The following is a 17,107-nucleotide window of genomic DNA, read 5'->3' on the forward strand; positions in this document are numbered from 1 at the left end:
TCCCAGCATCAGGGTCTTTTCCAGGGAGTTTTCTCTTCGCATTAGGTGGCCAAAATATTGGAGCTTCAGCTTCATTATCTGTCCTTCCAATGAGCAGTCAGGGTTGATTTCCTTTAGGATGGACTGATTTGACCTCCTTGCAGTCCAGGGGACTCGTAAGAGTCTTCTCCAGCACCACAGTTCGAAAGCATCAATTCTTCGGTGCTCAGCCTTCCTTATAGTCCAGCTCTCACAGCCATACATTACTACTGGGAAAACCATAGCTTTGATTAGACGGACCTTTGTCGGCAAGGTGATGTCTCTGCTTCTTACTATGCTGTCTAGGTTGGCCATAGCTTTCCTCCCAAGGAGCAAGCGTCTTTTAATTTCATGGCTACAGTCACCATCTGCGGTGATCTTGGAGGCCAAGAAAGTAAAATCTGTCACTGCTTCCATTTCTTCCCCTTCTATATGCCAGGAAGTGATAGGGCCAGATGACATGATCTTAGTTTTTTTAATGCTGAGTTTCAAACCAGCTTTTGCACTCTCCTCTTTCACCCTCAACAAGAGGCTCTTGAGATCCTCTTCACTTTCTGCCATTAGGGTGGTATCGTCTGCATATTGGAGGTTGTTGATAATTCTCCCAGCAATCTTAATTCCGACCTCTGATTCATCCAACCCGGCATTTCTCATGATGTACTCTGCATATAAGTTAAATAAGCAGGGTGACAATATGCAGCCTTGTCGTACTCCTTTCCCAATTTTGAACCAATCGGTTGTTCCATGTCTGGTTCTGACTGTTGCTTCTTGACCCTCGTACAGGTTTCTCAGGAGACAGGTAAGGTGGTCTGGTACTCCCATCACTTTAAGAATTTGCCACAGTTTGTTGTGATCCACACAATCAAAGGCTTTAGCGTAGTCAATGAAGCAGAGATAGACGTTTTTCTGGAATTCTCTTGCTTTCTCCATGATGCAGCGAATGTTGGCGATTTGATCTCTAGTTCCTCTGCCTCTTCTAAACCCAGCTTGTACTTCCAGTAGTTCTCGGTTCGCATACTGATGAAGCCTAGCTTGTAGGATTTTGAGCATCACCTTGCTGGCATGTGAAATGAGCGCAATTGTGCAGTAGTTTGAACACTCTTTGGCGTTGCCCTTCTTTGGAATTGGAATGTAAACTGACCTTTTCCAGTCTTGTGGCCACTGTTGAGTGTTCCAGATTTGTTGGCATATTGAATGCAGCACTTTAACAGCATCATCTTTTAGGATTTTAAATAGCTCAGCTGGAATACTGTCATCTCCGCTAGCTTTGTTGTTACTAATGCTTCCTAAGGCCCACTTGACTTCACTCTCTAGGATGTCCGGCTCAAGTTCAGTGACTGCACTATCATGGCTATCAGGGACATTCAGATCTTTCCTGTATAGTTCTTCTGTGTATTCTTGCCACCTCTTCTTAATCTCATCTGCTTCTGTTAGGTCCCTGCCTTCTTTGTCCTTGATCATGCCCGTCTTTGCACAAAACGTTCCCTTGAGATCTCCAATTTTCTTGAAGAGATCTCTAGTCTTTCCCATTCTGTTGTTTTCCTCGATTTCTTTGCATTGTTCATTTAAGAAGGCCTTCTTGTCTCTCCTTGCTATTCTCTGGAACTCTGCATTCAGTTGGGTATATCTTCCCCTTTCTCCCTTGCTTTTCGCTTCCCTTCTTTCGTGAGCTACTTGTAAAGCCTCATCAGACAGCCACTTGGCTTTCTTGCATTTCTTTTTCTTTGGGACGGATTTCGTTGCTGCCTCCTGAACAATGTTACGGACCTCCGTCCATAGTTCCTCAGGCACTCTGTCTATCAGGTCTAATCCCTGAAATCTATTCCTCACCTCCACTGTATATTCATCAGGGATATGATTTAGGTCATACCTGAATGGTTTAGTGGTTTTCCCAACGTTCTTCAATTTAAGCCGAAATTTTGCAAGAAGCAGCTCATGATCTGAGCCACAGTCAGCTCCAGGTCTTGTTTTTACTGACTGTATGGAGCTTCTCCATCTTTGGCTGCAAAGGACATAATCAATCTGATTTCGATATTGACCATCTGGTGACGTCCATGTGTAGAGTCGCCTCTTGTGCTGTTGGAAAAGAGTGTTTGCTATGATCAGCATGTTCTCTTGGCAAAACTCTATTAGCTTTTGTCCTGCTTCATTTTGTACACCAAGGCCATGCCTGCCTGTTATCCCGGTGATTTCTTGACTTCCTACTTTAGCATTCCAATCCCCTATGTTGAAGAGGACATCTTTTTTTGGTGTTAGTTCTAGAAGGTGTTGTAGGTCTTCATAGAACCGATCAACCTCAGCTTCTTCGGCCTCAGTGGTTGGGGCATAGACTTGAATTACTGTGACGTTGAATGGTTTGCCTTGGATTCGTACTGAGATCATTCTATCATTTTTAAGATTGTACCCCAGTACTGCTTTTCCCACCCTTTTGTTGACTATGAGTGCTACTCCATTTCTTCTAAGGAATTCTTGGCCACAATAGTAGATATGATGGTCACCTGAATTAAATTCGCCCATGCCTGTCCATTTTAGTTCGCTGATTCCCAAGATGTCGATGTTCAATCTTGCCATCTCATGTTTGACCACCTCCAGCTTACCTTGATTCATTGATCTGACATTCCAGGTTCCTAAACAATATTGTTCTTTACAGCATCGGATTTTCTTTTCACCGCCAGACACATCCACAGCTGAGTGTCCTTTCGGCTTTGGCCCAGCCGCTTCACTCTTTCTGGCGCTACTTGGAAATACCCTCTGCTCTTCCCCAGTAGCATATTGGACACCTTCCGACCTGAGGGGCTCATCTTCCGGCGTCATCTCTTTTAGCCTTGTGATACGTTCCATGGGGTTTTCTTGGCAAGAATACTGGAGTGGGTTGCCATTTCCTTCTCCAGTGGACCACATTTTGTCAGAACTCTCTGCCATGACCTGTCCGTCTTGGGTGGCCCTGCACGGCATAGCTTATGGCTTCACTGAGTTACGCAAGCCCCTTCGCCACAACAAGGCAGTGATCCATGAAGGGGAGATATATATATATATATATATATATATATGGCAATGTGGTATAGTGGAGGTGTAAACTATGGTTCTAATATCTCCTCTGCCATGGATAAACTGGGTAGATATTGGGGAAGAACAAAGATAGGAGCTGACCAACCCCCTACACTGCTGATTTGAAATATGTAATTACTCAAATAGTTAATTTTTCTAGTCTATATTTAAATACCAACACAACATGATCACTTATGGGATTGTAAGGATTTTATGTCAGAAATTTGAGGAGGATGGTAAGGTTTTTTTTTTTTTTTTAAAGCTCAAATTACTTATATAAGTGGCACAGATAAACTACTTCTTTATTTTACAGGGGTGTATAAAAGCCAAGAAGCCCGTTTAATGCTCCATATACATCTCATTAAAGCACCATCCCATACTTCTGTGAACAAACTGAAGGATGAAAAATGGGCAATGGATGGCTTTGTGAGTATAGTTCTGACAAAATCCAATACTGTCTTAATATGAAATGATGGCTTGTGCATGAGACCAGAAAAAAGGCATTTTAAAAATGAAACTTTAATTAGGAATGTTGAAAAATAGGATCATACAAACGGTTGCTGACAGGACAAGAACAAATGTTGGTAGTACAATAAAGTGGGATTCCAAGAAGTCTTTGGAAATGCCATTGACAGGTTCTACTATATAAGGCAGAATTATTCTTAAATAGTACCTATGTGTGTATGTGTGTGTTTGCACATGCATGTGTGTGCGTGGGTCAACATACTGCATAGGCAAGTAGTAGTTCAATGTTAGTTTCAAAAAAAGTGTATTATAAAAGGATGTGATACTTCCATGTCCTCTAATATAGTCATAGCAAGATTAACTGATTTGCATTTTTATGCCATAGAATGCAACCTGCTTTATTTATAGCAAGAGTCTCTTATGCAGTGCAGTGGTGCTTCATAATTTCATATGGACACTTGTTTTATAATCGCGTAGGTAGAAAATGCCCCAGATGTTCTGTCATGCAACTAGATCCACACATATTAGTACAAATGTGCACATGCCTTCTACCAGTATTTGTTTGGCAAGACACTCTGCCCACTCTGATAGGTGTTCTTAACCCCTTGCAAAGGATAGGCTGTCATGGCAGCTCTTGGGAGTACATATGAGTGAACTAAGTCACTGCACGTACTAATTGCTTTACAAAATCCAAGAACAAATTAACCTTTAACTTGCACCTTTGGTGTGTGTGTGTGTGTGTGTGTGTGTGAGAGAGAGAGAGAGAGAGAGAGAGAGAGAGAGATCCCCTGCCATTGCTATTCCAACAGTTTGTCCCACTGCAGGTGGATTGTATTCTAGTTGCTTAACTGGAAATGGAATGCAGGAAAAAATCTGTATCTCCTTAATGCCTCCACCCCCTCTGTAAAATGAATATGGCTGCATGTAATTTCATTTATAGGCACCTGGTACTACACTTCAAATTAGGGCACAATCCTATGGAGATAGTCGGCCACCTCTGAACTTGGAGGTAGCCAACTATCCAATGTAGGGTGGGCAGAGCACAGAGGGGGTCCTCTCCTCCACACTCTGGCTGCCCTGCACTTGCAGCTAGGCAGCTGATTTTGGCTGTCTAGCCAGGACGCGTTGGAGCAGGAGCGCGGAAGGCTGAACAGCACATAAGAAGTGGCATAATGACGCCCCCAGGAGTGCCCCTTTTCACCCACTCCTCATTAAGCTCCCAAACCCGGAGACAGTGATCATACAATCATAGAATAGTAGGGTTGGAAAGGGCCTACCCCCTGCTCAATGCACTGCGCTGCTGGGGAGGGGGCGGGGAGTGAGGTTGGTTCCCAGAATCCGGGAAAAAAAAACTATGGCCATCTTGACACTGTCTAGCAGCCATAGGATTGCTCCCTTAATCATTGTCAGAACCAATGTTGCTAAGATAAGCAAAGATGTGATGTCATGATTTTTCTGGTCCTAATCCAGTAGGTGTATCCAATTCCAGCATCTACTGCTACAACCAAACCATGGGTAGAGAAGATTCCCATGGAGTTACTGTTAAACCAATAAATTGTAAGGGTCAAATAACACATGAGGTGGGAATTCCATGATCAGAACTTCTGACATTTTTTATTATTAATATTTTACAAAAGAACAGCTGTGGGGGTTGCTAATCAAGTTTGTAGTCATGACATAGAGGGAGGGTGGGCCTAGCCTTCTCCACCCACATTGATTCCTTGACCTAAATCTTTAGTAACTTTGGTAATTGGAATCCTAAACTTGTCAGCAGTCTGTGAAATGTTGTACAGTGTAAGGAATGGGCTAGGACTGAGGGAAACTTCATATGAACACGTCAAATGGGCTATTGGCACTGGAAAACATTCAGTACCAGATCCAACAAAGCACACTGAAGAGAGGGCAGTTAAACTATCAGCATCCACTGAGCTCTGTGCCCATTGGCTTTTTTAAAATACCATTGCAACCCAGTTTCAGCTGATCACGGCGGTAAACTAAAGCAACTGGTCTGTGCTGCTGGAGCTGGAACACAGAAATGCGGACCATTTCCCACTGGCAGCCATGCATCAATGGTCACCATGTGACTCACCCCTTAGCTTGTCCAGAATCAAGAATGTATTTGTTCACACTTAAATTCTGTTCAGTGATCATTGTGCACTACTTTGCAACCCCTGAAAGACAGCCATTTTATTAAAAAAGAAAGAACTAAAATTAGTTTCAGATCTACCGGTTTTCTTGGCTCTGCAGTCACAAATGCTTTATTTATAAGGTCAGTAGCTCTTTTTGACGAATGTACAGAGAAATCACACCAAAAGAAAGGTTTTCTCCCATCTCTTTTTTTACTGATAGTAATCTCAGATGTTAATAAAAACAACAACATGTTTAAGGCAATTCAGACACAAAGATTTAAAGTGGCCAGAAAAGTCCAGAATACTTGCAAGTAGCTAAATAGTTTAACTGCCTTGTTCCAGCATGAATCTAATCAGCTTCTGAATTTTTAACCGATATATGTATAGCGAGTTTAATTCTGTTCCTTTTTTAATCCCTGTAGGTTTCTGCTGAGCCTGATGGTGCTACCTATGTTTTTCAAGGATTTATCCAGGGTAAAGATTACGGGCAATTTGGACTTCAAAGATTAGGTAACTAGTAGGCATTAGTACTGTGATATTTAAATCCTGTGTAGTCATTTGGGATCCATTTGGGAGAGTGGATTCATCCCCAATATCCATCTGCTGCCTGGCTCTGGGTGTGCAGAGCCACGTGATCACAAACACTGTAAAAAGCAGGGGCATCTGATTTCATGGAGATAATCTACATGTGTACAGTGTACTCAATGTGTGAAAGTCGGGGGGGGGGAGACGGTACACTGGATATGATCCTGCTCTCCCCTCCACACATTTACTTTACATGGATTCTGAATTACTGAATATGGCTATAGTTGTGATATTTTTTTTACAAAAAGATGCATCCGCTAGAGTGATTTTATGATTTTATGAATATTATTTTAAATTCTGTGTTTGAAAGCTAGTAGCTATGTCTATTGATAGCAGATATGTCTACTAAAAGCATGCCCCGGGGCAGGGGGATCATCACAAGAACAGAATGAGAAGCGCATTGGAGTATTACCTGGATTTTCATGGAATCGGCTTTGGTCCATCAGGGATACACCAAGCAAGATAAGCCGAGTGTACCGTACCTTTAAAATCTGGTTTTCAGGGATCACAGACTGCTTGAAAGGAGCATATAGTTCCAGGTGGGGTGGGAGGACTAGAACTGAATGTCATCAAACTGGCAGGGGCTGCTCAACCAATGAGAGAGGTTTCTTTCCAGCCCCTGTCCAGGCTACCCCCTGCTACTACATTATATGAATGGAGAGCAACTAATTTTCTCCATTTTCACAATGAAATGAAAATCATCATTAATAGGCAAATTGCAAAGTTCTTTAGTTTCAGTAAGAGAAGTAGGCAAGGGATGTCTCCTATCACCACTCTTGTCTATTTGCTTAAAAAAAAATAAAAATTTTTGCAACTGGGGATGTGGAGAAACTTTTTGGTTCGCATTTTAATATGGACCAGCTGTTACACAAAGCAGAACACAATTATCCTTAATTTATCACACTTCTTTGATTTTTCAATATAGTTCTCTATCAGAAAATGCATAGAAAAATGCATATATTAAGGAAAATAGTATACAAAGAGCCATATGTTTGGGGACGTTGTTTGTAAAAATATGTATGAATTTTCATGTGCTTATAAATGCATACAAATTTTCATGCAGACTTGTAAACAAATTGCAAACTGATGTAGAAACGGGATAGAACAAACTGGCCGTTTGAAAAAAAAATGTGGACGTTATAGAAAGCGAGACAGATTTGTCCATCCCTACTTGCCACTATAATTGGAAACAACGTAATAGGCGTAGCTATTCAAAGTATGGCTTACAAAGTTAATATGCATATAATTTGATTTGATTATCATGGATCTCATAAGGTCTGTCAAGGAATTAGTGTAGATATGTTTAGAATGCAGACAGCTGGACTTCAACAGCAATAAGGGAATGCAGTCATAGCAGATCAGCACTATTTTAAAGAATTCCCTTTCTCCAGGAGACTGATCAAAGCCTTACTTTAAGTCTATTTAAGTAGTAGTCTGAGATCATGTAGGGAGAAGACTTTTGGCAGCAAGAGTTCAGAAAACAGGTTGTTTTAATTTACTGTGCTTTACTTTTTCATAATGTGTTTCATAATCTGTTCCATGACTGTTTGCAACAGAGGTAGACATGAACTCAAATGAATGTATAATGACCTCAAGGAATGTCCTTAGGCAAACTACCCTTCCAGATCCCTGGCTGTATATCCCTGGCTATGGACTCACTCTCACAAAACAATTCCAGCAGCCTGATGCAACTAATTCCTCCAAAACCAGCCCTTCAGTTTTGCATCCAATTCAGCCAGCCCACCTGTGCCGAGTGTGAAAGAACTACTCCAAGATAAGCACTTTCTTTGTTGCAAGCTCTTCAGCTCACATCTGATGCATCTCTCTGCAAGGTGCAGCTGAACTGGTACACTTCCACTGCCCTGGCTTGCAGTGTAAGTGCAACATTGCATCACAACTTGTGACATTGCACAGATGTGCAGGCCATTGGACCTGATCCTATTGGATTTTTGTCTCACATGTCTAAGAGTAGAATCCTTCAGGATTGATGTTTGATAGATGGAGGGCTCTAATTGGAGCCCTCTCTCTATCCTAAGCCCTGCTGGCAAGAGCCAGGCATGGTGGAAAAAATGACTGAAGTGTTTTCACCTCCTGTTCCTCCTTTGTGCTATTTTGAGCTACGTGGGCCATCTCACTTGCTTATCTTTATTTATTTATTTATTTCTATACTGCCCGATAGCTGAAGCTCTCTGGGTGGTTCACAAAAATTATTCAAAAAATTATCTTCCTAGGGTTAGGGACAGGAACAGAGAGGCCTGTGGATCCAGCAGATCCAAAGCCTCTTCTCTCCTGTCTACACCCACCAGCACACCCCCTTTCCTCTGTCCCCATTCTCTTCCAAGGTTGCAACAGTGACTTCAGGTGAAAAAGCTGCCATCGAATTTTCTATGGTGGCTAGAAATGGTGTGTGTGGTGGTGGTGGGGAATCTGAGCAGGGATTTCCTCCATGAGGTCATAGCTCTGTGTACAGCCTCTGCGTACAGGTAGGGATGTACGAAAGTCACTTACCTGGTCTCGCAGCTTGCTTCGCGGTGGGGGGGAGGCACTTTGCTTCTCCCCCCGAAGTTCTGGTTGGGGGGGGAGGCTTCCCGCCTCGCCCGGCCGAAATTCAGGCCGGGGAGAAGCGCCCCGTCTCCCCGGCCACGAACTTCAAAAGAAAAAAAAAAGAAAAAGAAAAAAGCCCCGTGATAGGCTACGTAACGATTTATGTAGCCTATCACGGCTAGATCTGCAAAGTCAGCCGTCATAGGCTACGTTAATCGTCACGTAGCCTATCACTAGTGACTTAAAAAAAAAAAAAAGCACATACGCAACTGGCGGCCCCCATAGGGAGCCGCCATTCGCGTTCCTTATTTAGTCCCTGTAGTCTACGTAAAGATTTACGTAAACTACGGCGAAAATAAGGGCAACGCAAATAGCGTTGTCCTTATTTTCGCTGTAGTCTACGTAAATCTTTACGTAGACTACAGCGACCAAATAAGGAACGGGAATGGCGGCTCCCTATGGGGGCCACCATTATCCGTACGCGCTTTTTTTTTTTTTTTTTAAAGTCACCCATGATAGGCTACGTGACCACTGACGTAGCCTATCACGGCTGACTTTGCAGATCTAGCCGTGATAGACTACGTTAATCGTCACGTAGCCTATCACGGGGGCGTGTTTTTTTTTTTTTCTTTTATTGCAATGGTGGCGGCGGCAGCCGGTCAAAAGACCGGCTGCCACTCCCGCCCCGGACGAACACCCGCCGAACTGCCAGCCGTACCCGCCGCCGGGAGGGACATTCGGCAAAGGTAAGTGCCGTCCTGGGGGGGGTGCGGGGGGTGGAGGAGGTGCGGAGAATTTCTCCCCGAAACTTGTTCGGGGGGCCGAACACGTTGGCGCTCGGCCCCCCGAAGTTTCGGGGAGAAATTCTCCGCCATCCCTACCTTATTTTCGCTGTAGTCTACGTAAATCTTTACGTAGACTACAGGGACCAAATAAGGAACGCGAATGGCGGCTCCCTATGGGGGCCACCATTAGCGTACGCGCTTTTTTTTTTTAAATCACCCGTGATAGGCGACGTGGCGATTAACGTAGCCTATCACGGCTGACTTTGCAAACCTAGCCATGATAGGCTACGTTAATCGTTACGTAGCCTATCACAGGGGCGTGTTGTTTTTTTTTACTTTTCTTGTAATGGCGGCGGTGGCAGCCGTTCGAAAGACCGGCTGCCGCCCCCGTCCCTGACAAAGACCTGCTGAACCGCCGCCGGGAGCGACATTCGTAAAAGGTAAGTCCCATCCCGGGGGGGGGGGGCGGGGGGGCAGAGAATTTCTCCCCGAACCTTCGGAGGACCGAATGCGTTGGCACTCGGCCCCCCGAAGTTTTGGGGAGAAATTCTCCCCCATCCCTACGTACAGGTGGGGTGGGGAATCTGCCATATCCTCTGGTCCCTGGGATGTCTTCCAAAGGACTGTAGGATTGTGGTCTGAATGTGGATTTATTGTTATTTTTTATCATTTATAAAAACCCTAAAATCTAAAAAGGAAAACGGGCCATGACCACAGTCTTACATTCTCGAACAGGCTTATTTATTTTACTAAACTGGCACCCTCATCTATCTTTAGGTGACAAATGCTCCTTTCAAAACAATGCTTTTCAATTTCACCAGGAAAATCTAACTTTGCTTTCAAATAGGGATGTTTCATACACATTCCCACTGTTTGACGAACATTTTGCTAGTGTTACATTTTGTGCATGTTTTGCGGTGTTTTTTTTAACAAGTCCACAATGTCAGGAGATGGAAATCTATACATACAATGAGCATGTGACAAAAAAAGGCATGTAACAAAACAACAACATGGTAGAAAGAGATTATTCCCATTGTTGTTGAACCCTATGTGCAGTTGAATTACACTATGTTGTACACTATGTGCAGTTGAACTACATATTAATTTCATTTGTCCCACATGCAGTTGTCAGAAACGGCTCACTCATTTCTCCCAGTGCATTGTCTGAAAACAGATTCTGATCCATCAAGAGTGATACACACATGCCAGTAGTCTTCAGTGTGAGGATACCCTTGTTGAGTCCATCTTAGATCAGGTCCACATGTGTATTATCTAAGTCTGGGATGGGTAAGTTGTGGCCCTCCAGATGTTTTGGCCTACAGTTCCCATGATCCCTCACCATTGGCTATGCTGCCTAAGACTGATGGGAATGGTAGGCCAAAATATCTGAAGGGCCACAAGTTACTAGGGTTGGCGGAGAATTTCTCCCCGAAACTTCGGGGGGCCGAGCGCCAACGTGTTTGGCCCCCCGAACAAGTTTCGGGAAGAAATTCTCCGCACCCCCCCGCCCCCCGCACCCCCCCCCGGGACGGGACTTACCTTTCCTGAATGTCCCTCCCAGCGGCGGGTCCCGGCGGCGGTTCGTCGGGTCTTCATCAGGGGCGGGGGCGGCAGCCAATCTTTCAACCGGCTGCCGCCGCCGCCATTCCAATAAAACTAAAAAAAAAAAATGCCCCCGTGATAGGCTATGTGACGATTAACGTAGCCTATCATGGCTAGACCTGCAAAGTCAGCCGTGATAGGCTATGTCAATCGTCACGTAGCCTATCACGGGTGACTTAAATTTTTTTTTAAAAAAAAGCGCATACGGCTAATGGCGGCCCCCATAGGGAGCTGCCATTCGCGTTCCTTATTTGGTCGCTGTAGTCTACATAAAGATTACGTAGACTACGGCGAAAATAAGGGCAACGCTATTTGCGTTGCCCTTATTTTCGCCGTAGTCTACGTAAAGATTTACGTAGACTACAGTGACCAAATAAGGAACGCGAATGGCGGCTCCCTATGGGGGCCGCCATTTGCGTACGCGCTTTTTTTCTTTTTTTTTAAAGTCACCCGTGATAGGCTACGTGACAATTTACGTAGCCTATCATGGCTGACTTTGCAGATCTAGCTGTGATAGGCTACGTTTATCATCACGTAGCCTATCATGGGGGCGTTTTTTTTTAACTTTATTTCGCGGCTGGGCGAGGCGAGGCGCCTCCTCCCCGGCCTGAATTTCGACCGGGCGAGGCGGGAAGTCTCCCCCCCCGGCCTGAACTTTGGGGGGAGAGCAGTGAAGCGCCTCCCCTCCACCGTGAAAAGCTGCGAGACCAGGTAAATGACTTTCGTGCACCCCTACAAGTTACCCACCCCTGTCCTGATACCAGGATCTTTGCATCAGAGCCCTGTACTTTCAGTTCACAGAGTCCAAAGACTAAAGACTGGAATGTAGGAAACTGTCCTATATTGAGTCAGACATTGGTTCACCTAGCCCCGGTACTGCTGACACTGACAGGCAGCACCTCTCCAGGATTTCAGGGAGGGTTTTTACTTGCCCATCCTGGAGATGCTGGGGTTGAACCTGGGACCTTCTGCATGCAAAGCAGGGGCTCTACCCCTGAGCTGCAGCCCTTTCCTTGTCTTTCAGCTTATCTTTCAGATTCCCTTCTTTTCTTGCCAATATTGTAATGTTATTTATTTTATGGATTTATAACATTCATAAATTGCTCTGCATCTAAAAAAAAGATTCCTGAGTGGTGGATAATTTAAAAAAAATGTCAGAATACAAAAAATAGAAATATTTAAATCCAATTATGCCAATCAAACTGTGGCTAGTCTTTTATTTGGGAAAGGCTTGTTTAAATATAAATCTCTTTAGCAGATGCCAAAAACACAGCAATGATGCTGCATGCCTGACATCAACTGATCTCAGTGAACAGACAGGCTGATAATAGGGGAGGCGCACTCTCAAGTAGGGATGTTAGAGAAATCTGCTGCGGATTCAAATGAGGCTGGATTCTTTGGAATCCGGCCTCAGGAATCCGCAGCGGAATGGTCCAACATACCTCCGCTCCAGGAGGATTCCCTGCGGAACGGCACTTGGCTTTAGGTTTAACCGGACCTGTTCACCACTGCGCCGATGACCATGTTGCTTAAAAAATGGCGATCAGCAAGATGTGCCCATAAGACTATATACGCAAAATAGAGATGTGAATCTTGCATATAAGTCTATGGGCACATCTTGCTGATCGCCATTTTTTTAAGCAACGTGGCGATCGGCGTGGAGGCGAACAGGTCCCGGTAAGCGGCCCTCAAGCCAGGCGGCTCTGCGGAATCCTCGCGGAGTGGAGCTGGTCTGGAGGATTCCGGGTGGGGGGGTGGAAAGGATCACTCCCCCCCCCCAGGCAGATTCCCCACCGGAACGGACAGTGGGGAATCCTTACATCCCTACTCTCAAGTAACCTGGTCCCAACTTCTTTATACACCAATAACAAAACTTTAAACCTGGCCTGGTAGCAGTTAGGCAGGCAGTGCAATTCCCTAGCTGCAGCTTCTGGGCTAGCACTAGCTGCAACTTCCACTGGACATCCTCACAATCATCTGTTTATTTACATTTTTTTATTATTTTAAAATATCCTACTTTTCTTTTCGAAAGAAAATGTCTAATACTATCTCAGAGCCATCTCAAAAATTAAGAGATTGTTGCACTGGTGTGATGACAATTAACCCATGATGCAGTTACAGTAAAGGGCTTGTGTAATCACATGTAATCACAAGTATGATGTTCTTCTTCCAAGAACACCATACTTGTGACACGATCTGGATGTTTTTGCCTGATATTCTTGACAAAATTAGCATTTCATGTACAGCTGCAGAGCCCTTGCCCATCTACAGCCTACATGAGCCAAATGTACTGTTTTTTCTTTCCTTTACTACTTTTACTTCACTCTCTCCAGTATGCCATAGGATTATAAATGTTTGGAATGAGAAGCATGACAAGTGCTAACAGATATATTGCTTTGTTTTTGTTTTTCCAGGACTTAATATGTCTGAAGGCTCAAATTCATCAAACCAGCCACATGGTACAAACAGCAGTTCTGTGGCCATTGCTATTCTTGTGCCTTTCTTTGCTCTTATATTAGCAGGATTTGGGTTTTACCTTTATAAACAAAGGTAAGTGAGAATATAAACCAACACATGTATGTGACTGTGTGTGAGATGTGAGAAGTTTTGAGCTGGACCTGGCTGAATTCTCTCTGCAGGTCTCAAATCTCATCTGGATCAGGTGGGAAGGTGAATGGGGTGGGTATATTGATCTATGCTGCTCCAACAGTTTTTATTGTAATAGTTCCTTGAAATGGGCATGTGGGAGGCCCAGGATGTCTTTCTAAGTGTTTACTCTTGGATAAGTATTGGTTGGAGAGTTACAAGACTGTTATATCCAGCAGTATGTGCCATCTAATTCATTAAAACTAATTCTGCTACTGAGCGTGTTCTTTTCTAAATAGAAATCTCAACCGAGCAGAGCTAAATCTCATCTCCTAAAAGGCTCTCCCATGCTTGTGCAACTCAACAGTGAGTCTACATGTTGAAGTAAGCACATAGTTCTTTGCTTCACATTTGAAAGCAAAACCACAAGTAAATTATTTCCTTTTACCACAGCTCAACCATTTTGGCAATTGTCTTGGACTGTAGAAGCCTTAACCACAAATTGGGTCATATCTGGAAGACCTGAGTGACCAGTTTATGTGTGGGATGCAGTTAATCTAGAATGCTTGGATCTGCCTCCCTGTCAGTTAAGTAGGATAGAAGCACCAGGTGTTCACAGTCCTGACAGGCTCACCTGGAATCCTCATCCTTATGTAAGAACTGAAACAGAAAAATCTAAATTGGTGATCTCTAGCTAAAAAGACAGTAGCACTCATGGAAACCACCAATTTGGATTATTAGAAGAAACCAATATATGCTTTAATCAGAATTCACAGAATTATCCATGAGAAACTCAGAAGAATCCCAAGGGCCCATTGAACCCATAAGGGATTTATGATGTGCAACTGCCATTTAAGGTTCTGATTAAACACATACATACAGATAAAGGTCTCTCATATTTTTGTTATAGGAACAAATGGTGATTGTTAACGCAGCAAGATTAAAATAACAATTCTAACATTAAATTAAAATAATTTACAGAACAATTGGCCTTTTTATCACAAAAGACTGCCACTTCCAAACCCCCCAGCTAAATTCTGCTAGCAGGCAGAGCTGCTCCTGTTAAGGTCAGATTGGGAGGGGAATGCACTTGGGCACATCTGTCTGGGGTGAGAGCCCATCTCAAAACTTTACCATTTCTCCTAGCCCATCAGAGAGGGAGGCTTGGGGGAACCAAAAACAATATCTTCCCTGGATGCCTTTGGTTCATCCTCACTATAATCATTAAACCGAATTATTTAGTACCTGGCCTGTACATCCCATTATTCTGTTCAAGATAAATGAAGAGCTCCTTTGAAAAACAACAACAACATCCATTTTAGTATATACATACAGTAACCTCATTTTAGAACTGTCAGGGATGCTTGATAGGTAACGTTATTGTCCTACGTTATACTCTTTCTCCTATTTCAATTGTTGTTGTAAATTATTATCTCTAAGAGATGTGTGAGGTTATTCAGATTTCTTGGTGTCTCGGGACACAGGAATAAAAAGGAGTTGCTCTGTACTTCACATATTGCCTATATATATATTTTTTTACATTTACAGTATTGTGTCTCATATTTCCTGCATAATTTATTTTACATACTACATAGTTTACCTGGCTGTAAGTGTTTAGAAGAGTCCTATGTCAGTGACAGGTTTTATTATGGAGAGTTGTTCCACAGCCGTCATTGACAATTCAGCCATTATCAGGTTATATTGACAAACGTCTTTCAGAGATTCAACTTGTTGTCCTCAGTTGACTGATAGCTTTGTACAAAATGTGTAGGGATGACATAATGGTCCACTGGTTGATCTATTCTCAGATTATTTGACGTCCTGTTTTATATGAACTTTTCCCCACTACACACTAGTACATAGTGAGTAGAGCGAAGACAAACATTTGTGACTCTTAATTTTTGTGTGGATGTTCAGTGGGTGGGAAGCCAAATTGCAGTACTCTGCCTTTCATTCAAGTTATAGGCACTATTCACAAATCACAGCTCAGACAAAGCTGAGCAAATGCCTCTCCCTAATCTTACCAAAGGCAGACGTTTAAGTCTTTGGGGAACTTTGCACTCCCTGAGGTTGTCTGATGAAGCCTGACTCACTGAGCCTTTTTATAGCAGTCTTCCCAACTTGGTTCCCCCTAGGTGTTTTGGGCTACAACTCAGCCCCAGACAACATGTCCAATGGTCAAGGATCTGGAAGGTATCAACTTGGGAAATGCTGCTTTAGATACGTTTTGTAAGCCCTCCAGCCCATCTGACGAGGGTTAAGGCAGGGCTGTTATCAGCCAGATGGAATGGGAGTGAGGACTTTGAGTACAGAAAAGGGTCTCTCTCTATATAGCTTAGTCATGCCGAGGAATGTTAGCTTCATCATGTCTTGGTCATACAGCATCGGGGATCACACAGCACCTTTGCTTCTGGGCTCAGGATCTTGGCTGAGATGTGCATTTTGGCCTAACTCTGGAACTTCAGAGATCCTTGAAGCCATCAGCCTCTGAATGCTTTTTGCAAATTTGCACACAGTGCTCTAGCCTGCAGGACTTGGACCAAAAAAAGAGGCTGTGATGTATTTTAACGGTTGTTCGTCACTTTGAGCATCTTGCCTTAAAAAGAAAGTTACAGATTCTTTCAATACATAAATAGTAATCTGTTTTCTTTCTCCTCTGTCTTCTTCCACAGAACTGCACCTAAAACACAGTATACAGGATGCTCTGTACACGAAAATAACAATGGGCAAGCCGCTTTCGAAAACCCCATGTATGACACCAATGCAAAGTCTGTTGAAGGGAAGGCTGTGCGCTTTGATCCCAACTTGAACACAGTTTGCACAATGGTATAACGTTGTGATGGCTTGACTTCAGCGAATCGAAACACAAAACAGTGTACACCTAGTGCACTGATTTTTTTTAAAAAAAATAGTAAAATTAAAGCACACTTTTCCGAATTTCCTGGGTCACCTTCTGAGGACGAGAGAGAGACAAGAGTGGGTTTCTTTTTTCATAAACTGGAAAAAAATATCTATTGACTTCATGTTTACCATGGAGTGTTTTACAGAAAGTCTGCTGCACTCCATGAGTGCTTACTCACAGTTTATTTGCTTTTTTTAAAAAAAAGATTATTCTAAAAAATAAAATAAAAAAACATATTTGCATATATTGGAGGAGCATCCACTATCAGTACTTCTGTGCTTTATAAACTATGCTAGAGGGACCGGGTTTAAAAGAAAACAAATGATACACGGTAGAAATTAAGGTTATATTTACAGGAGACAGCAAGAGTCACTGAGCTACATTCCCCCAACAGTTAGAACTTGGTTCTATCCTCTCTCTTTTAAGAACATTATGCCCCCACC

The 17,107-nt window shown here is 43.3% G+C and overlaps 1 protein-coding gene across 1 annotated transcript in view; it reads left to right on the forward strand.

Annotated features, from left to right (window-relative positions):
• CSMD3 (CUB and Sushi multiple domains 3) overlaps positions 1-16,877 on the forward strand; it is an 819,154-nt gene extending 802,277 nt beyond the window's left edge. Inside the window, exons 66-69 of the mRNA XM_084851442.1 lie at positions 3,380-3,492; positions 6,083-6,170; positions 13,591-13,726; positions 16,435-16,877. Of these exons, the coding sequence (XP_084707568.1) occupies positions 3,380-3,492; positions 6,083-6,170; positions 13,591-13,726; positions 16,435-16,594 (497 nt within the window). The 3' untranslated portion in view covers positions 16,595-16,877. The remainder of the gene's footprint in view (positions 1-3,379; positions 3,493-6,082; positions 6,171-13,590; positions 13,727-16,434) is intronic.
• The last annotated feature ends 230 nt before the right edge of the window (positions 16,878-17,107 follow it).

The sequence above is a fragment of the Heloderma suspectum genome, chromosome 4 (assembly GCF_057233095.1).
Source record: "Heloderma suspectum isolate Gila_16-S chromosome 4, 16-S_ref, whole genome shotgun sequence".
Taxonomy (NCBI): domain Eukaryota; kingdom Metazoa; phylum Chordata; class Lepidosauria; order Squamata; family Helodermatidae; genus Heloderma; species Heloderma suspectum.